At 49.9% G+C, this 21,545-nt stretch overlaps 1 protein-coding gene across 6 annotated transcripts in view; it reads left to right on the top strand.

Annotated features, from left to right (window-relative positions):
- ACSL4 (acyl-CoA synthetase long chain family member 4) overlaps positions 1–21,545 on the top strand; it is an 80,419-nt gene that overhangs the window by 46,388 nt on the left and 12,486 nt on the right. For all 6 annotated transcript variants that reach the window (XM_078616682.1, XM_078616679.1, XM_078616683.1 and 3 more), the window contains 4 exons: positions 274–348; positions 4,373–4,564; positions 5,658–5,772; positions 6,020–6,177. In XM_078616682.1, coding sequence (XP_078472808.1) covers positions 274–348; positions 4,373–4,564; positions 5,658–5,772; positions 6,020–6,177 — 540 coding nt within the window. The remainder of the gene's footprint in view (positions 1–273; positions 349–4,372; positions 4,565–5,657; positions 5,773–6,019; positions 6,178–21,545) is intronic.

The following is a 21,545-nucleotide window of genomic DNA, read 5'->3' as shown; positions in this document are numbered from 1 at the left end:
CTACAAACCCAACAACCCGAGTTCGAGTGCCACTCAGCCAAATACCAGTGACTATTTTCAGAACCGGTCCTGGGCATCTCCTAGTTCGACTCGGCCTCAAATTAATAGCTGGTGTGGTGTGTAAACATCGCCACGAGGGGGACAATGGTGGCTGGGCGTGGTGCTGGGTACTCACTCCTGTGCCCGCCTTCATAGGTGTTCACTAACAGGACTTGTCCTGACAGTCTATACGGGGGGAATCTTTGTCTAACTTGTATCCTCTTTGCCCGCCAGTGCAAGACTACAGCACGGGCCACGTGGGAGCTCCGCTATCCTGCTGTGAGATCCAGCTGCGCAACTGGGAGGAGGGTGAGTTGTTGTGCTCTTGCGCGCGTGCGCGCATAACACACCTGCGCACCTGGCCAGGCATGGAGGCACACGCCTGTCGTCCAGTGACTTACAAACAGGGTTGGTTGTTCATGCGCAGATGGAGTTGCCTTCATGTGTGTGAAGCACCCATGCCTGTGAGGGCCGTGAGTACAGCAAGTGAGTTTGAGACAGACTGGAAGCAACCGAGTTTTCTCACCACTCGTGTCTGTGGATTTTCTGCAGGTATTATGAAACATCCCTTTGCTAAATAATTGTTGACTTACGATAAATAAATAAACTAACCATGCCTGTTTTATTGCCCAGTTAAAATACATTTAGTGTTGATGAGTGGCTTTTATCGACCAACATCTTCCATCGGCATTGGTGAAGCAGGACCAATCCTGAGTCTCAATGGTAACGTGTAGGCCCATTAAAGAGATGCCACGAGCTGGCGTTGTTTTACCGCAATCCCTCGTTTAACACGGTAGATGCTTTCCTGAAAAGTGCCGCGTTCAGCAAAAATTCAGTTTCCCCATCATAAATAACGGAGCGATAAAATTTGGCAAGGTACGATGTCCGCACACGCGGTAAGATGGGGGGACAAATAATTGAGATGAGGTACACCACCGCGTACTGTATCATTCCACGCGGCGTATACCCAGAATTCCTACGCCGCTCAGCCGCACAGCTCAAGAAAGTAGTTTGTCGTTGACCGCTCAGAAACCGCGTTGTGAAAACGGGCATGTTCCGCTTTGGGCGAAAAGTATTTTCTCATAGAAGCACGTTTTTGCGAAAACGCATTGTGTGAACGGCCGTTTAAGCAAGGACTTACCAAAGGCCTTTCAGCCCAGATATCTTTCAGCAAAGTCCAGCAAATTTGTACTAAAATCTAAATTTGCAGTTTTAGTTGTTAAGTCTAGGATCCTACACAAAAACTTCATTAATATTACATTTGAATACGATATATATGTATGTATCTTGTTTATTGTGTGTTTGTGGGTGGCTGGATTGGAATGTATGTGTGTGGGTGGAGCGTGAGTGTAGTGGGTAGCTCAGCGTAAATTTTTAACCGGTCCTGGGCCTCCCCTAGGTCGACTCAGCCTTCATTGAGTACCTGGTACATTGTATAAATAGCAGCACTGGAGACACAGGCGGCCAGGCGTGGTGCTAACCACACCACTCCCCTCGTTTGTCATTGGTGCTCGCTAACACCACTTGCTCCAACTGTCTATGTAAGCTACATGGGGGATCTTTAGCTTTGGGTATATGTGAGGGGTGCAGCGATTTGCACACCACTTCATCCTCGTCAGCTGAGTTTGATCCCCGGTCTTGGAGAATTGGATCTGAACCTGTGTCTGGGCCTCTCCTAGGTTAACGCGGACTTAAATATAAGTGCGCTTGGGAAATATCAGCAATGGGAATACATTGGGAATACAAAGGTCGTGATGCTGGCTGCAAAACCTTATCTTGCACCATGCCGGCTCTAAGAGGTGCTCGCTAATAGTGCTTGTCCCAGCGGTCTATGGGGCTGAACTGGGGGGGCTGTGTGTGTGTGTGCTCGCGTCGCATGGGCTCTTTGCCCACTTGTTTGAGTGAAGTTCAAGGCCGTATGTTCCTCCCAACTCTAAACATCCCCCCATGGAGGCCTCCCCCCTACCCCCGCCACCCTCAGCCCAGCACATGGCCTCTGTTTATATCCTCAAAGGAAAAATAAAGCGCTAAACATCCTCTGCTCACTTTCATAGCAAAGCGCAACTCAGAAACAAACATTTTAAGATATATTTATGTTTTATTTGTCTTTCGTATTCTCGGCCCCAACAACCCCCCACCCAACCGTATTCCACCCACCCACTTTGAATGCCTCATCGCACTTCTGTGTCCACTCTGCCACCTCTCCCGTCTCTCTGTGTGCCCTGAAGAAGGATGCCCATTATATACTTGTCAAGACCACAGAGGGTTATTCTATTAAGATTTTGTATTTTTTGTGCTTGTGCACCACTGGCAATGCAACGGCATCACTAAATACTCTCTATGCATGCCATAGACGTGTGGCCTCTTCATATGTTGGTTCCCGGCACACTCCGACTTGGTACAAATTAACTCCTTCCTGTGCCGGGCTCTCAGAAACTTCACATTTCATGACGTTTTACTGCTCCCCGCCATCCACGCAATGGATATTCCGTTATTGCTGCAGGCCTGCTGCCAGCAGAGATGCTGGTGTCCCCAGCGCTTTGACGTTTACTGTTTAGTTTCACGACACGTCTCGGACCGTGTTCGCGAACACAAGGCAGATTTTAAACACGGCAGAACCAATACCTCTGCCCTAGCTGGTCATTGTTATAACGCAGTGGGCTCGCACGATATTGTTTTTTCCGAGACCAAGGTACTCTGAAAACCTTCAGGCTACCATCAAAGATTTGTCCATGAAGCCATCCAGATATATAAACACGGAGACAATTTCAACCGAGAAGATGGCTAAAAGCTGAGCAATCATTAGAAGGACATTATTAACCAAGCAAAGTCTCCGACTCTGAGTTCCATTGCCCTGTTAGGTACCTCTGCATTAACGGGCTGGGGTCTTACTAATATGGCCACCTCTGCTCCCTTAGCCTCGATGTATCGATGGTTCTGTCTGTGTGATGGGCTGTGTGTCTTCCTGGCGTGACCACCGTTGCGGTGGTTTTCTTGCGTGGACGCGCTTGCCTCTCATAGCGCAGTTGGCAGCGCCACAGCTTGTGTTACACATAGACATTACATTAACTTGCTAATCCCCCTAATCTCCCTGCCTAATCGATCCCATCAACATAGTGCTAATCTCCCATTAACACTGCTGTTGTGCGCATATGTGGGGATGATACTCTTATGCGGTGACAGAAGCTCATTCATGCTAATCTCTCTCTCCCTAATCTCTCTCCATAATCTCCCCCATCAACACAACTGAGGTGCGTGCGTCCGGGGATGGAATTCCTTTCCAGCTCAGACCCCGCTTGCGTGCCCTTAGCCACATATATAACCTCTTGTTGTAACAGCTCTCTCGCTGGTTCAGCAGTTCCACTGCTGGATTATTTTTTTCCGCCTGAGGACGAACGCTTGTGTTGCGATCGAAACGTCGTGATATATTATTTTTTATTTTATTTTTCTACCGAAAGAACCAAAGAGTATGTTTTGTTTATCTCTCTCCCATTCGATTGTCAGTCATGAGCCAGTGGTGGATATTCTACATTCTCATGAAGGACGCAAGGCCCATTATTCCCATAAGGTGCCCACATGTATGGGGAGAGAGACCCTGAACTCGGCTGTCCAGCATGTCAGAAGCCTACTTGCTTTGCTAACTTCTATACATTCCATTTCACTGTTCTGCAATTATCTGTCTCATGCAATTGATGGCTCCATCTCTGTGTGATCCACCAATCATGTGGTGTTCGGCATGGGGTCCCGACGTTTCACTGCAATTGATGAGAGCTTCTCTTGGAACCTAATGAAATTAAATTTGGCATTTAGACGGTAACATGTTGGACCCATAATACAAGAGGCCTTTTTTTGACCAGTGTTCCATATCAGCATTTGGTTAAGCAAGGAAGACTCTGCCCCAGTTTTGATTTTACAGGTTTACACAAAATGAAGCGGGTTCATTCCAGAAAGTGAGCAAAGCCAAAGCGAGGCGAACGTGTCTCGGGCTTGGAGCGAAACGTCGGACATTGTGCCGAACGAAGCGCAACCCAGGAACACATCGGAAGAGCTGAGGGAAAGGCCTCCCTGGTGGAGAGGGACGGCAAAAACACCGACTGAGTTGCAGTTGGAGATGGAACATTGCATTGTAGTTGGAGATTGAACATTGCCTTGTAGTTGGAGATTGAACATTACATTGTAGTTGGAGATGGAACATTGCATTGTAGTTGGAGATTGAACATTGCATTGTAGTTGGAGATTGAACATTACATTGTAGTTGGAGATTGAAGGTTACATTGTAGTTGGAGATGGAACATTGCGCTGTGTGAATGCCGTTCCGCCCCTCTCCTACCAGGCGGCTACACAGTGAACGACTCCCCGAACCCGCGGGGGGAGGTTCTCATCGGGGGGCCCAACGTGACGATGGGCTACCTGAACAACGAGGAGCTGACGCGCGAGGGCTTCCACACGGACGCGAGGGCGCAGCGCTGGTTCTGCACGGGAGACATCGGCGAGATCCTGCCCAGCGGCTGCCTCCGACTCATAGGTGACGTGCAGCTACGCACCACGTGCGACTATTCGTGTGTGTGCACGTGTGTGTGCACGTGTGTGTGCACGTGTGTGCACGTGTGTGTGCGCGTGTAGGTTAGTGCGTTGCACTCTGTACCCGGCGACCTGAGTTCAATTCCCGCTTATGGCAAACACCAGTGAAAGTTATCTGAACTGGTCCTGGGTCGACTCGGCCTCAAAGGAGCACCTGGTTCAGTGTAATACGCAGCAGCAGGAGGCTTTCGCGACCAATATCATCCATAAAAGTGTTGTTACAACCTGCCACCACCCGACACAGCCAACTAGTAAGGGTTGTCACGTAAACAGAACGTGCCAATTCGTCACTAGTACAGCACACCGGTGTGTGTTGGAGAGCCAAGCCACAACATTTACAATCTGAGTACGACGTTTCACCAGTAATTACAACCAGCTTCATCAGGCGACAGCCAGATTTGTGGAGAAGTCTGTTTCGTTCCTTCTATACAGCTGTAGATGTGGTGACCACCCTTCTGCGCTCTTGCGCCAAGTGGGGGGGGGGATTACTGAGTCAACGTACATGATGCATGTGCGTTATGCGAGCCCTCTTCAACACACCGGTGTGCTGTACTAGTGACGAATTGGCACGTTCTGTTTTACGTGACAACCCTTACTAGTTGGCTGTGTCGGGTGGTGGCAGGTTGTAACAACACTTTTATATATTTACGCGATCTAACCCAAAAAATCTCTTATGGATGGGTCAGTGTGTAAACATCACGGCTGGGGAGACAAAGGCGGCCGGGCGTGGTGCTGGCCACCCACCCCGTTGCCGGCCTTCAATGGTGCTCGTTAACAGCACTTGTCCCAACAGCCTCTTGAGGCTGTAAGGAGAAGCTTTGTCTTTGTTTGTGCGGGCGAAGGTTCTCCCCATTTGAACAGAGTTGACCTCACCCCAGTATGTGTTTATTACCCTCTCCGTTAACCTCAATATTTTTCCATGGTTGCCGGTCAGCTGAAACGTCAAGTTCGGAATCATCGCTTGCCATTGTGACTCTACAATAAGAGTTGACGACTTGTGATGGTGGGGGGGGTGTCTGCTGTGTACACTCGCGTAGACCGTAAGAAGGACCTGGTGAAGCTGCAGGCCGGGGAGTACGTGTCTCTGGGCAAGGTGGAGTCCGCTCTTAAGAACTGCCCCATCATTGACAACATCTGTGCCTACGCCAGCAGGTGAGGGCCAGGCTGCAGGGACACAATTTGGGGCGGCAGGGTGTTGGCAGCGGTCACACTTTATGCCTTTACAGGAAGAAGTCCTGAGTTTGTTTCCACCTCGGACATATTTCTGCGTGAAGTTTGTGCATTCTCTTCCTGTTGTGCTGTGTGAGGTTTTGTGTTCTCTCCCTGTTCTTCTCTGTGAAGTTTGTGTTCTCTCCCTGTGTTGCACTTCTCTCCTCCACTCCCCCGGGCACTCGCTCAGCGATCAGACCTACGTCATCTGCTTCGTCGTTCCCAACCTGAAGATGCTGACAGAGCTGGCCGGCCGGCTCGGCATCACCGGCTCCTGGGAGGAGATCTGCAACCACCCGGCCATGGAGCATGAAATGCTCAAGGAGATCAGCGCCGCTGCCACCAACGGTACGCGGCCCTCGCACTCCTTCGTCCCCCCCTCCCCCCAGTGCAGTTATTCATCTCAAACTCAGGATGCTCGTTAGGAGGAATCTTACGTCCCGTGGAATTGAAGAAGTCGATTTTTTTTATTTTAATTTCCTTTTGATATGAAGAGTTTTGCTGATTGGTAGTGTTTCTGAACAGTGTGTCACCATCGATGTAGCCGAACGGGGATCGATGGCTTCCGCCCTCTTGCCCTTGGAGTGGATCGTTAGGGCCAGGTCGCACAAATGTTGGGTTACCATCGTGAACGCGTGACGCCACCTCGCTGCTGGCATTTCCCTGCGGAAACGATCTTACGAGTCGTTTGCCAGTCACGTTGTCCGTATGGCTCCTCAAATTCTGTAAAAAAATAAAGCTGGACACCTAATGTGTCATGTGCATTTCAATTAAAACTAAACTATTAACTATAATCTTGATTCTTTCAGTAAAGTCACGTATAAGGGAAACAATTAAATAATATGAATATTAAATAATAAAATGATCACGACGTTTCGACTGCAACACAAGCAATCATCATCAGGTGTGAAATCCACAGCATTGAGTGCCCGGAATCTTTCAGAAGATATTCGATGCTGTCAAAGGTTATTTCAGCCACCAATTCCTGCTAAAAAAAAACCATAACGTTTAACCGGAGGTTTCACATAGTTGGGAATATTCGAGCTCCGAATTAAAATGTCTGAATGATCGACAGACTTGAGACGCTTTCCCCTAGCGTAGATCAAAGTGCCTATTAAAATTAACTTGAGAAGTAGTTCTGTGACATTGTCCCAGGGTTGTTCCCTCGTACACAAGGGGTTGCACTTCTCGCCATGCGAGTTCTAATTGAGGATTTATCTGTCCCACTAAGTGATGCGGGGACAGCACAGTGAACACTACGGGAATCAGAAAACACAGCTTGGCCGAGAGCATGCTGAACAAAAAAAGTATTTCATTTTCATCCCAAGCAATCTGCAGCCCTTAAAAAAAACTTTTTGACATTTGTGATCGTTTAGCGAGGAGCGGTGCACCGCGTTAGCACAGGAGGCGCACTCTCAACGGTCTCGTTCCCCCCCCCCCCGCTTTTGTTAAAACGCTTTATGTGGAAAGTTTACAATGTCTCTAGAAATAGTCGGGGCTGCTCGGCCTGGCGGGTCTCTTTCCCAGGAGGCAGCAACCAGACGTCACGAGAGCTGCCGTTCCTCAGCCCCATACAGGCAAACAAAGCGTGCTTGCGCAGATGACCAGCGGGTAGTAGCAGTAACTACCATAAATTGCCAAAGGCAGTCCAGATTCAAGGAAGACACGGTCCAAATAACAGTTAGCCCGGGTATATATACACACACACCATGGAGATGTATCGTACGCTATCTGACACAGGTCTGAAGATTTGTTTGTGAGAAAATAATATTCTAAAGTTACGGTCAGATGCACTCTTCCGACACGTGTGGCGTCACTCCTGTGCTTTGTTGCGGTGACGTCACTGCGTCAACAAAGCTTCTCCGGTGCGTAGCTACGAGACGAGAGCTATCCGCGTGCGTCGCGTCTTCTATTGGTGAGCGCGTGGGCAAGGCTGGCGCTTGGTTGTCCACTTGCTCGCCGGTTGTGTTAACCAATACTTGCCCCCCTTGTGTTGCCAGTGCCCCTGGAGGCCAAACAACAGGAATTGGACAATGGGAACAAGCGGCAGCGAGGGGAGAGGTTGGGGGGTGTAAAGGTGTTTTGGAAAGGGAAGGCTGCATTTGGCTCTCGCGCCACGCTTTCCGTTGAGCGGCAAGCGTGCGACCGTGCGAGGTGCCTTTTGAAGTCTGGGGGGTCCCGTGGTTTGAGGGGGGGCGTAGGTAACCGCCCCCCTCACACAAACTCCGGTCATTCTCGCAGCAGTGGCTTTTGGCTAGCCATCGAACAAATATCGTTACTGCATCGCGCGCTTTCAGTTGTGCTTCTGTGGCCATCTGGAATGCTCTTCCTTCCGATATTATGAAGCTACTGGAGCTATGCACTTATAAATCATCTGGATTGAAAACTAATTTCTTTAGAACTACTTTTCTGTTTAGTTTGTTGTCCTTCCCGCGCACCTCAGATTAGCACGGTTGGCTACGTACGGTTTGAAAGAAGTTCAACATACATACATACATAATGGAGAGCGGAGAGAATGATGCCAGGATTATGCTGTCCCCGGTAATAGGGGTTGGTTTAATTACAGATGTCAGCTTCTCATTGCTCAAACGAGCAATTAAGCATCGCCTGGTCAAGGCCTGTGATACCATCAGGAGGCTAGGGTTTTGGGTTGCTTTTTATGTTTTCAGGGTTCCAAACTGCATTCTGTGACGAGCTTTGCAAATCCTTAAAAGACCTGGACAGTTCCATGATTGGGCTCCGGTAGGCAAGGATGTGTTGGCTGGGTCATGTAACCACATGCCCAACAGCATTTGCGGGTTAAATGGGCATGGCACGGATTAGAGTCAAGATGGGCCGATTTGGTACACAGCAACTTTAAGTTGAGTGGACGTGCCAATGAGTGATGCCAATGGTGTCGAGATCGGCCTCTGTGGAGGAGGCCCTAATGGAACATCTACGCTGGTTAGGTTCAGCAGTTTTTCTTGCTGTGGTTGTCCCACCTGATGACGATTGCTTGTGTTGCGATCGAAACGTCGTGATCTATTATTTTTATACCTACGTGACTTTACCGAAAGAACCAAGGAGTATGGATTCCTGCAGTCACGAAAGCTTCAAATCAAGCATAAACATTCAAGCTGGCCTGCCTATGAGCCATCCCGGGTTTAACCAGGCTCGATTGTGTGAGGGGCTCACAAATCCTTGAACGATTTGGACACGGGCCCAAAGATGAGCTCCTCTGGCAGGCAAGGCTGCGTTGGCTGGGTCATGTAGCCCGCATACCCAACCATCGCATGCGCAAACAGCTTTTGTTTGACTGGATAGAGGGGGCTAAACAGGCACGGCATGGGCTAGAGAAGAGATGGACTGATGCGGTACAAGAGGATATGGAGCTGAATGGACTTGCCGATGACTGGTACCTGAGGTGTCGAGATATACCTCTTTGGAGGAGGCTCATGAAGGATGCTCCTGAGCAGTTGGAGGTGGTCGCCCTCCTGCAACAACGGAGAGTGGAGGAGCAATGCTCACAACAATGAGTGGAGTGCCGGGTGGCTAAAGCACAGCAAGTTGACACAGTCAGGAGTACAGGTGGTGCATCTGCCAGTCATTTCAATTGGTCAACCCATAACCTCGTTCCAGCGAGCATTCCACACTTCACGTGGTCTGAAAGCGCACCGAGTCTGGCACAAGCACCGTGGTGACATCACCACCACATAGTGTTGAATGGCGGCTGTTGTTCTGTGTGCTTATGAGTTTTCAGCTATGTGTCTGTGTGTGCGTGCATGTGGCTCACACTCTATGCTGTTAATGAAAGGCACTGACTTGGATTCAGCTCTCCAGCCACGTAATACACATTAGTGACAAGAGGGATCTGAACTTGCACTCGGTCACGGCTCGCATCAGGCCCAGCCTTCAGTGAATATCTGGTGTGTGGTATGCAAACATCAGCGCTGGGGATACAAAGGCAGCCGGGCGTGGCGATGGCCACACCGTTGCTCCGTGTGTCTTGCCGTTATTCAAGACTGTTTGCTCACACGCTCTTTCCTATGGCCCATAAAGATCAACGGAGGCTCTGCGTGTTTGTGTTTGAAAACACACTCGGCAGAAGAGAGGTGGTCGGGTTGATGTGGAGGGGGGGGGGGAAATTTCCCCGGAGAGCGATGTCACAACAATTATTTCCGGGAGGAAGCACGAGCGGTGGGGGTGGAGGCACCCGGAGGCCTTTAAATACTCGACGTGACGCAGAGAATGCCGCATTTCCTGTGCACCTGAAGTCCAGCGCCTGCCCCCCACCCCCACCCACCACATTTAGCCCCACCACTACCCCCACCGACACCCCACCGCCACTGCCATCATTTGTCCCCATCCCCACCACTACCTATCCACACGACCACCACCACCACCTGCCACCACCGCCACCCCCTGTTTCCACAGCCTCCCCACCGCTACCACCACCAACTCTGCCCTTCCCCACCGCTAACCACCACTCGCCATCTTCACCACCAACGCTGTCCATCCCAATCTCCACCGCCACCACTCCCCAGTCTCACTGCCACCACCACCCCCTATCCCCACTGCCATCTCCACTGCCACCATCGCTATCACCCTCTATCTCCATTGCCATCCCCATCCCCACGGTCACCACCACCAACTCTCCCCGTCCCCACTGCCACAATCACCACACATCCCCCCCCACCACCACCACCACCACTCCTCACCACCACGACCACCTCTGCCCATCGCCACCACCCACTCCCCACCGCTACCACCATCCATTCCTCACCGCTACCACCGTCACCACCGCCCATTCCCGCCGTGCGACACCGACCGCCTCCCATGAGGCATGGAGAGGCATCACGTGCCCCCCAACAAGTCACTGCTGACGACAGCGAAGGGGTTCCTGTGCTGCGAACGTGCGGACAATTTTCCAGGACCGGGGCCCCTAGGACCCGGGGCCCTGGAATCCAGCGGCCGGGAGTAAATGTCTCTGCCTCCTGCTGCTGTTGCTGCTGCTCGTGGTGGAAATGGGTTTGACTGTGCAGTGACGTCACGCGGAGATTAGCGTAGCTCTACGCGCGACGTTCAGCTGGGGTTGTGTCACGCGCCAAGCGTGTTGGCCGTGACGCACGGACCCCTGATTACTCTAATTCACACTCCGGGAAACAATTTATTTTATAGTTTAACAATAACAGATTTGTAAGAAAGCAGTTTTTTAATGTTTAAGTGGCTCAATCACAGAATTATGGGCATTTTGTTTGTTTCCTTCTTATGGCACTTACTTGTCAACATGTCCTAATTAAGCTTTACTCTTTATTCGTGTGTTTTTACACTCGTTCGTGTAAGATTCATTTACTCTGAGCACATGTGCCTGATCTCATCGGATGTCGGAGACTTCGGAGCTTTGAGCCCGGTTTGTGCTTGGATCGGCCACTTCCAGGGCTTGCCTCTTGTCGTCGGTGCGTGGCCATGGGCATGTTTTGAGGTGGCCATGCGAAGGCAGTACAGCGATGGGCTCAGTCTACAAATGAACCTTATGGCGGGACCCCGGGGTCCCGAATAAACGGAAGTCAAAATAGTAATTTATTTATTTATTTTTGGCGACTCCATCCCACCGCACACACAAACGCCGCTACCCACCTGGCGCGGATCATTCTGTTGTCATGTCGTCCAAGCGCAGCGAGGACCCTAATCATCAACAAAACTTTGCAACTTTGATTAGCGCATCGTGTAGAACTCGTTGAGAGGAGTAGATTTCCATATCGTTCTCCTTCAACAGACATAAAATGACATCGCAACGCAGTTAATGCGAGAGCCGGGGGCTTATGGGACCCCGAGGTTCCATATCGATTTGGTCTGCCTGAATTTCATCTCTCCGTTTGGGACTTTGAGTGCTCTCCCATTCTCGGTGTGACGGTGTTCTCCAGGTCACTCCAGTTTCTTCCCACTCCTCCACGGGCCACAGCAGACATTGGTACCACCACCTAAGTAAGATAGCAAAAACTTCAGTAGTACCGATCTATTTACACGGCTAATGAGAGTGAATTACTTGATAACCCCATTCGTTTCAAATTGTTATCGCACAATTCACTGTTATTGATCACTTAAATAAATTGGAACCGGCTAAAATACTTGGTCTGGGCTCGTAAACTACGCTGCCAAATACTCGTTCGTGAAATTGGCCAAATGTACCAATGTAGGACCCTCCTGATGACAGACTTTAATCTGGAGGATTTTAGGGTCAATAATTGGCATTGTTAATTATCACTATTTTCTGTTTATTTTTGATCCCCTGTATTATTTGTCACGCTCTTTAGCAGAGTGCTCAACACACGGCCTTAGTTGGGCTTTTTTATTTTGGTTTTTGAACATTTCCACTGAACTCCAAAGCATCCTAAACAATCGTGGTGGTGTAGGCAACTCGTGGTTACCCACAGCACAAACATAATTGTCTGTCGAAGTATGTCTCTTATTCTGAAGTTGGTAATAATTAACTGGCAACTTTGTACCCAAAGCACACCATGGGAAGGGGAGAGTACAGAACATAAATGAGAAAGGAAAGAGAAATGAGAACGAATCGGAAATAGGAAGAGCAACTGAGAAATGGCAGGAAAGATGAGGCTACTGAGGACCTCGACGCTGCACGGACCGGAGTCTGTTTTCACAGTGGGCGGTGGGTGAGGAAAGGGATTCATCGTGGGTGTGGTCACACACATTTCAAGTGGTGTACGGGCGGGCCTGGGCTGATTTAGAGAGAGAGATGATGCATCTGCAGTCCATGTGCTGTGTGTGATGAGTGCGTGAAGGATGTTGTGTTATAAACTCCCTGATCATCTTCACTTGGTAAAGCACTTGAAGTTAAAATGATGTTTGGTTATTGAAGGGGCACTACAATACCATAATAATTACAGTGCAGTTTTAGACAGGAAAGCCTTGCTTAACTTCGCCAATCATTTTCAGAGCAAAGTCTTTGGTTTATCACCACTTATCTGTGGATTTTTTTTTATCTTTATGTAGTTTTAAAATATTTTTTGTGATTTTTCAGATTCCCCCCAATTATTTCCAGTTGGCAGACAAACAACAACTTTTGCCATCACACCCTCTTGTTCTGCGGGGTCAGTTCCACAAGGAAATTCAGATTCGCTGCCAGCAGTGCGTGGCGGCACGGACTAACTCGTAGAACGTCCCTGTCGCGTTCTCCCGTAACACGGCGAGAGCTGGTAACCGTGGCTACATTCCTCGTAGCCCACTCACGTTTTACATTTGGATCGGAGGTCTGGGCCTAAACATGCAAACAGGAAGAATCAGATTTTATGGTAAGAGCCTGGGGTTTTTGGGTTTAGTGCGTGTGTGTGTTTAGCATGTGTGTGTTTTTAGCGTGTGTGGTGAGAGGTAGTGTGCTACGAACCCAGCGGCCCGAGTTCAATTCCCACTCGTGATCAACACCAGTGATGATTATCTGAACTGGTCCTGGACCTCCCCTAGGTCGACTCGGCCTCAAATTAATACGTAGTGCGGTGTGTAAAAATCATCGCCACTGGGGAGAAAAAAAGGCGGTCGAGCGTGGTGCTGGCCACCCACCCCCCTGTGTACCGGTGCTCGCGAACAGCACTTACCCCAACAGTCTGTTAAGGCTATACGGGGGATCTTTGTCTTTGCGCGTGTGTGTGTAGCATTCCCTGGGAATGTCTTGTAGGGCTACTGCTGCCACTGCTGCTGTTGTGTTTTTTGTAAGCACAGGATGTGCACATGTTACTTTTTTTGTTACAAAAAAAAACATGTATTGTCTTATTATGTTAACCCTTCCGTCACTGAAATACCCGGTTGTTTTTCTTTGTCATGTCACTCGAAAAAATATATTTAAACTATGCATAGAATACCGATGGTGTGTGTATTCAGGTTAGCAGTTTGGGAATAGAATCCCAAGTTGGTTAATAACCCCACCCTCTACGCGGCACAAACAGGGAGCACTGCGTAGCCTTAGAATAAAACATCTATATTAGGTGACGTTTTGGTCACTGGCCCTTCTTTTGTAGCAAACTCTTTACACTCAATTAGGAGAGGATGAAACTACTTTCGCACTTGGCCCGTAACAATTCACCCCCTCCAACTGTTCGATACATGATTGCAATTTGGCATCGCAATTCGATATAAGAATCAAATCAATGTTTTTCTCACCTCTTGTGTCATCTATTCTCATGCTTTCCTCCGATTTCCTTCCCCCGCACCTGCGATTAGCACGGTTGGCTATGTACGGTGCAAAAGAAGTTCAACATACATACTTCCCGTTAGCTTCATTGTACAATTGGCATTTAATCAGTAGGCATGTTGCCATTTGCCACACGGCAATCTTACAAACTCTTCACGACTCAGGACAGATTTTTTACAATGTTTTGTCTTTAACGATTTTAGTATATCCAAGTTTTTTGAGTCTCGTTTATTAGCCCAAATGTAATATTCGTAGATAATTTAACTTTTAGTGTCAGTGCATCCAAAAATGATACATTCTTACACGTGCGATTCAGTTGCATATAACACGAGCTTTTTAGGACGACACTCGTTTACCCAGGAAAGCCTCGCCAAATCTCAAGAATGTGAAGCCAAGGCTTCACAGTGGGGGGACGCTGATTGTTATTTAGATTCCGATTGAGTACAGATGCATCATTACACCCCTAATAATTAATTGGCACACATTGTAAACAATGAATGTCTGCTCGCTGGTTCGGTGTGCATGTCGCGAGTAGTTTTAACGGATTCATCGCTGCATACCTTGAGTACGATTCACTTTGATTGGGGCGCCACGGTAGCGATATGTTATCTGCCTCGCCCGGTTTACAGAGGGTCGTGGGTTCGATCCCGACCCCGATGCCTGTATATTTGGAGTTTGCATGTTCTCCCTATGGTCGTGTGGATTTTTCTCCGGGTCCTTTGGTTTTTCCCTCCAAATTTAGAAGCATGTTAGAGAATTTGGCTGCTATAAATTTCCACATGATAATAAGCCAATTCATTGGGCTATCATTCTTGGCCAGGTCGATTCTGTAAAAGAGCTTTACAGCTCAGTGGGCCTTAACTGGTCAAATGAAAAACAGTTTAGTTTCAGGTTGTTCACTGCGCACGTGGTGGGCTTGCAGCACAGATGTGGGAGCCCGCAATCCAAACACCGCTTCTAATCGTCACTGGTTTGGTACTGTGACATGGGCATTGGCCACCCTGAAAATGACCCAGCCCAGGGCTCGAACCCAGTTTATTCAGAGATACTGGCCCAAGGCTTGTGATGCAAGCAGAGCATTAACTCCCCATGACACACCATCTCTTCTTTTGGGTACAACGCTCAAGGCGGTATGCGAAATGCAAAATGTACTGAAGGTCATTTTACCGTATCAGCAACCTCGGTGTCATCGTTAAGTGCACGTCATCGCTGTCATCATCACCGTCATTATCGTCGTCATCACCGTCATCGCCGTGCATGCATCAGAATTTGGGTAAGCACTGTTTGACCAACAGAGGCTTACGCATACAGGAAGAGAGAAATTACTAATGCAGGGGTGATTACTAAAATCGGTTCACGACATCAGCAGACACTGACCTAGTCTACAAGTGCAATGATTATGGTTGTTTGGGTGCAGGGGGGGGAGGGATAATCGCTGCGCCAAAAACCCAAGTCAGATCCTGGAGTCAAATCCCCTGCAGTGTATCTGGTGGACAGTGCTCCGTCAATAACAAGTATAACAGGTCGATGCGTCTCGTAAAATACTATGTTCCAAAAAAGCACTCCAGACTCAGCGGTGCTGGCTGTACAAACCCCGCGACCGAAAGGCAGCGATCGTTCATCGTGGGGAGCCCCGGGGTGTGTGGAGGACTGTGGAGTAGCGAGAAGCTACTAGCAGACTCCACGCGCGTGAACCGCAGTAGGCCGAAACTCAAGCTTGTGAGCCATGTGTCCATCCAGTCACTGCATCGGCCACTTTGTTATAACCTGTGCACCTTTACATCTATGCGACAATATAGTTGAGTTTTTAGTTTTGTTTACCCGAGAACTCTCGAGGAGCAGGATGCATCTCATCTGAAAAGTGATTTGACTCACCAAAATGACAAAAGCAAAACAAAGTAAATATAAACATCGCAGAAGCAACTGTGCCACAAGAGGAATCTCAAACATCTCCCAAACATTACATTGGTGCTAAATAATATCTTCCCTGTAGCGCAAGTCAGCTTGGACAGATAATTTTCTGACTGATCGTAATACAATTAATTTTCAAGATTGTGTTCCACTGGTGAGCCTTGAGGCATGTAGATACTTGACGTGATTTCGGTTTTTTTAGAGTCACGGTGTTCTTCCCACAGACGCACACCGGTTCCCTCTCAGCAATCTACTTCTGTTTACTCAAACACCTCCACAATGTCCACCTCATCTGTCTTCGCTCTCCCGTCACCCTGCATTACTGCTCACGGTAGAACTCTCAACAGCGCCACTCACAACCCCTTCCTCCTCTCTGCACCGAGGAGCCAGGCCGTGGCCACTGCCAGCCGGAGCTTCTCTGTGGCAGCCCCCGCTGTCTGGAACGCGGCCATCATCATTGTCATCATCATCATTGTTCCCACTGCTGCTGCGCATTCGCAGCAGCAGCGTTCAAGTCTCCACTGACTTTTAAAAAAGACTTAAAGGCTCCCACCTATCTCTTAAAAGTTCCACCAACTCTCTTGCCTGATTTTTGAGCAACACTGAGATTGGCCCCGTACCTCAGACTCTGTCACTTCCGTGAATTATTGCGTGCATTATAAACTGCTTTACTTTTATTTATATGACATGCCTGAACATTGCAAGCCCAACCTAGGGTATCCTTGGAAGGGTCCCAGCCGAGGCTTCCCCAGGCAAAGAGCGCTTTCTGTCTCGAGCTATCGTCACGCGATGGCTGTGAAACCCGGAATTCTATTTTCTAAACTATTTTTTATTTTACCAGATAAGGCCCACTGAGCTATATAGGTCTTTTTCAGAAGCGACCTGGCCACTAATGATAGCCCAATGAAGTGGCTTATCACGTGGAAATTTATAGCAGCCAAATACTCTCAACGCACGTTTCTAATTGTGGAGGGACAAAGTGGAGGACCCGGAGAAAAATTCACGTGACCACGGGGAGAACACACAAACTCCAAATTTATAGGCGTTCGGGTTGGGATCGAACCCACGTCCTCCTGTATACCAGGCGAGGTAGTTAACATCTGGCCACCACGGCACCATTCTGAGACGGGCACGCCGGCCCGCGAGACCGGCGGAGAAAGCGAACATCTACTGCCTGCATTGTCTGTTCTCTTTCACCCAGCGCTAACCTTTCACATCATCTCGCACAGGAATGAAAATCATACACACACACATGGAAAATCTTGTACGTGTGAGGAAGTGTTGTTTTTTTATGACTTCCAGTTCTTGCCGGGTCGCCCTGTGGGATACAGCACTCAAGGCACCTTTGTAAGGTCGCCAATACAATGAGTGGCACCACTTCATAGCAGGCCCACTTTGGTGCTTCTCTGCTCGCCACTGTCATAGTAATGTGGAATATCCACTACTAGTGTCAGGGAAATTATTGTAAATCAGCTCCATCCAAGGCCAGCATCGGGTGCTTTGGGTAGAGTTGATGGGCCTTGCAAAGATCATTGCGCAGCTGCCAGTAGATGGAAGTACATGAAGTAGGTTGCTCGCGAACACTGAATGTTTTCAATCATCTTCCCCATCATTTTTTATTTACAACCTTTTATAAATTCACTGCTGGATGAAAACCTCCCCAACACCGTGCTGGTCGGTGCGGGTCGTTGAAAGTGGATTTGGGGGGGAAGGCTGTACGAACCGGTTTAGATACCACCTTCGAGGCCGGGAATCAAATTCTGATTGCAGTGTTTGTAGCCCAGCGCACTAATTACTACACTGCAGCTCGCCTCGTGTGTCTGGCCACAGCCGGACGGCGCCGATGGAGCTTGCTGTAGTCCAGCACTGTGGAGGGAGGCGAGGGTTGGTGGGCCAACCCTCGCCTGGCTGCCTTGCAACTTTTGTCGGCGTTTCTTCAGCAATTGCGATCGGTGCAATTTGGACGAATGGCGCAGATGTATAAAACGAACAGTCAAATTCTCCATTACGTAACTTGCTTGTACGTGGACGTGAGCAAAGCCAGTATGGCTGTCCCGTGTTTTGCGGTCAAACACAGTCTCTGTCTCTCTTTCTCTGAGATTCCCACGTGGGGGAGGGGAGGGGAAGAGCCCCAAGGTGTCTGGGAGAGCCCCCCCCCCACTCTCTCACAATACCCACACCGAGCATCCCCTCCCGTCGGCAGTTCCCCTCTTTAACACGGCCGCCTTTCTTGTGGGAAGAGTCCTGATTTAGCGCGCGGGCGGGCTGGCGGACGTGGCGGCAGGTGCAGTCCCCGTGGGGGGGGAGCCGGCTGGGAAGTTGTGCACGCGTCACCGCGCTCGTCACAGGGATTGGGAGCGGGCGGTGGCTCGCGAGAGACGGGATGCTGCTGGCTCGGGCCCTCACCGCTTGGGAGTACGGGCACACTTCTACCGTCCGGCACTTCGGAGGCGACGGTGGACATCTGTGGAAAAGAGCTTTACAGCTCATTATATTTCTCCGGTATGAATAAGTATTCTGATTTTGATTCAGGTTAGCGAGCCAACGCAGATTTGCGGGATTCCCAAACCCCGCCAGGCCTCGAATTGGCCAGGAGATGGCAGTACAGCAAGCGAGCTTGTGAAGCCTGGCTCTGCGCGACCAGTGTTCCTCCATATTTGCAAAACACTCCCTTTAATATCGATTTGGTCACTGCAGGCCATGGCGTTGAGACGTTTTCCGTGCTCGCAAAATAATGTACACGTCGACCGAGTATAGAAACATGCGTCTGGAGTATTTTAAGCCGCTTCCTTGAGCTGTAGTTTGTAGCCAGGTCGCTTCTGAGAAAGAGCTGCGTCGCTCAGTGGGCCTTTCCTGGTAAAATATTTTTTACAAATAATGTATAGTTTTCTGCAACGAGCGACGATCGCGCTACTGGCGGTGCAACGCCAATGCCCCAAAACGATCTTCCTCCACCGGGTTTTACGGTTAGAGAGGAGAAGGGGTGGGCGAGCGGCTCCAGCCGGCACGAATCCACGTTGGCACTGGTACCCGTGCGGTTCCTGGTCAACGATTCCAGACGGGAAGCAGGGCTCTCTCGGCTTGAAACAAGGATGGCTATTCTTGTTTTTTTATTTTTTCTCTCGGCAACGAAAGTGTCGCTGGCGGGACGTTAATGAGATTGTGATGCGTGCCGCCCTTCTCCCGGAAAGAAAAAAAACAATCGCCACAACTCCCCCGTGCGCGCCACGCCGTTGCGTCGCTCGCGACTTCACGCTGGCAGCTGCTTCCGCGGCGCGTGAATTGAGGTCGCGTAAGAGCGTTGCCTGCGAGCAAAGTCACCCGCGATGCCCCCCTTCGATCTCGTTTCCTCTCGCCAACTCGGCAGGCTGGGGGGCCTGCCGGCAGCACTCGGACGGGTGACCGCCGTGCACCGACGCCGTAGGGCTACGCGATGGTCATCGGCAGCAGCAAGTGAGGCATCGTTGTGCTGCACTTATTATGTCCCTCGCCTATCGGCCCTCCCTTCAACCCGCTGGACGAGGGGGTGGCCCTCGTCCAGCGGTCTGCCGACTGAAGGGGCGCCCGTACTTGTAGCCCACGCGCAATGTGCGGGCCGCGTGTGACCCTCGCTGTCGGGGACGGCGTGAGCCCTTGTGACCCCGCATCAAGCCGTTTCGAGAGAGTCTCTGAAATATCTCGCTTACTTAAATGTATGTTTTTTTATTTTGCGTAAACAAAAATAAATAACTAACTTGGCACGAACACGACGGAGGGCAAGGGATCGTTGGGGACATGTGCCAGCACGCACCTCGTTACCGCTTCCTTCGGTGCGCCACATCCCCCGGTGTTGTTGCAAATTCAATACCCCACTTCCCGCAATCCAACCGCTTTTACACCACACAACACAATCGGTGCTTGCAGAGCATCTCAAATTGCTATGCAATATGAGGTGCACCGAGCATCGCTGTAGGAAGCAACATTTGCGGGATGGAGAGGTCAATGAGGAGGAGGAAGAGGAGAGCAGAGCTATCGCGCTGTGCAAATAAATGTTATTGCCGCAGGCTTCGGTGATGTGGCTGGGCCAGGTTGTTGTCAGCGTTGCGAGCTCGGTGCTCTGGCAGGCGCATCATTGGACGCTTGTCCTACCCCCCCCCCCGCACCACTCCCGGTCCCCCCGCCGGCTCTTGATGTCACGATCAACAACTGACCGTGGTTCTCACGCCACAAGACACATTCCCGCCACTCTGCTCAAGAATTACTTGCATCCTGTTTTCTGCAAAAAGCTTGGCTTGTGCACACGTGCATGGACGAGCTTCATGGCCGGGAAACAGTGACCTGGTTTGTTGATCCCCCCCCCCTCCCACCCCGTATTTGTATTTTGTAAAAAAAAATGTTGTTTGCTTTTCCCACTGGGAGATGCTGCTGATGCTGCTGATGCTGCTGCTGCTGCTGCTGCTGCTGGTGTCATTTAGCAACGCACGAGGGGGCAGCACCGGTGATGTCTGAGCAGTTCGCTGCCAGGAATCTCGCCGACCGGCGTGGCGAAGCATGGTCAAACAACTCCGCCTGGACCGGCGCGACTCGCACGAGGGCCTCTGCGTAGCAGTCGTTGACAAAGTTCTGATAAGTCGTTGAGTTTTAAAAACAAAGCATCAAACAAAGATCCCCCGTATAGCCTGCACAGACTGTTGGGGCAAGTGGTGTGGGCAAACACCTAATGAAGGCCGGGCATGGCTCACGAAGGGGGTGGGTGGCCAGCACCACACCCGGCCGCCATTGTCTTCCCAGTGGCGATAATTTCGCACCGCAGCAGGTACTAATTTGAGGCTGAGTCGACCTAGGGGGAGGCCCAGGACCGATTCAGATAATCGTCACTAGTGTCATCCGTGAGCAGGAATCCAACTTGGGTAGCGCAGCGTGCTAACCGCCATGCTATCGCTCCCCACAATCAGCCACCATCTTTCCACTGTTGGTTTCAGGTCTCTCAATTCCGGCGCCAGTCTCTCACAATGTGACGATGCAACAATTCACGTGGCACACATGCTGATTTCATTTCTCCATCCCCACGGCGTACGTGCTCTCGGGGTGCGTTCTTGCATTTGGCTGCCGCTCTGTCGACCACCGGCCAGCGTCCCATCTGGGCGAAGTGTCCTGCCCCAGTCATTTTTTCCTCACGGTCAATGTGCCGTCGTGTGTACATCCTCTCATCCATGTTTTCCTCTCTATCATTATAATGCAAAGCGTGCAGCGATCTACGCCTCTTTGGACGCTTTTGTTCAGTCTTTTTCAACGTTCACTGTTTCTCAAAAAATTCATAGCAGGTGCTATACGTCCATTTAAACTTTCTAAACCAAACTTTCTGAACTTGACTTTCTAAAATTTGAAGGCTGTGGGAGAAACGTTTCAAGTTGGTCTGTGCGACCGCCATGTTTTTATCTTGACTTACAGCTTTCGTAACTGCAGGAATTAATCTTCTTTGGGTCTTTCGGTAAAGTCACGTAGATAGGTTCAAAGAAAATAACCAAAAACTACGACGTTTCGATCGCAATACAAGCGGTCATAGTGATGACGTCGTGATGACGACCGCTTGTGTTGCGATCGAAATGTCGTAGTTTTTGTTATTTTCTTTGAACCGATC

This window comes from Lampetra planeri, chromosome 51 (assembly GCF_965212315.1).
Source record: "Lampetra planeri chromosome 51, kcLamPlan1.2.h2, whole genome shotgun sequence".
NCBI lineage: Eukaryota > Metazoa > Chordata > Hyperoartia > Petromyzontiformes > Petromyzontidae > Lampetra > Lampetra planeri.
Note: the sequence above shows the minus strand (reverse complement) of the source record. Positions and strands in the feature narration are given on the sequence as shown.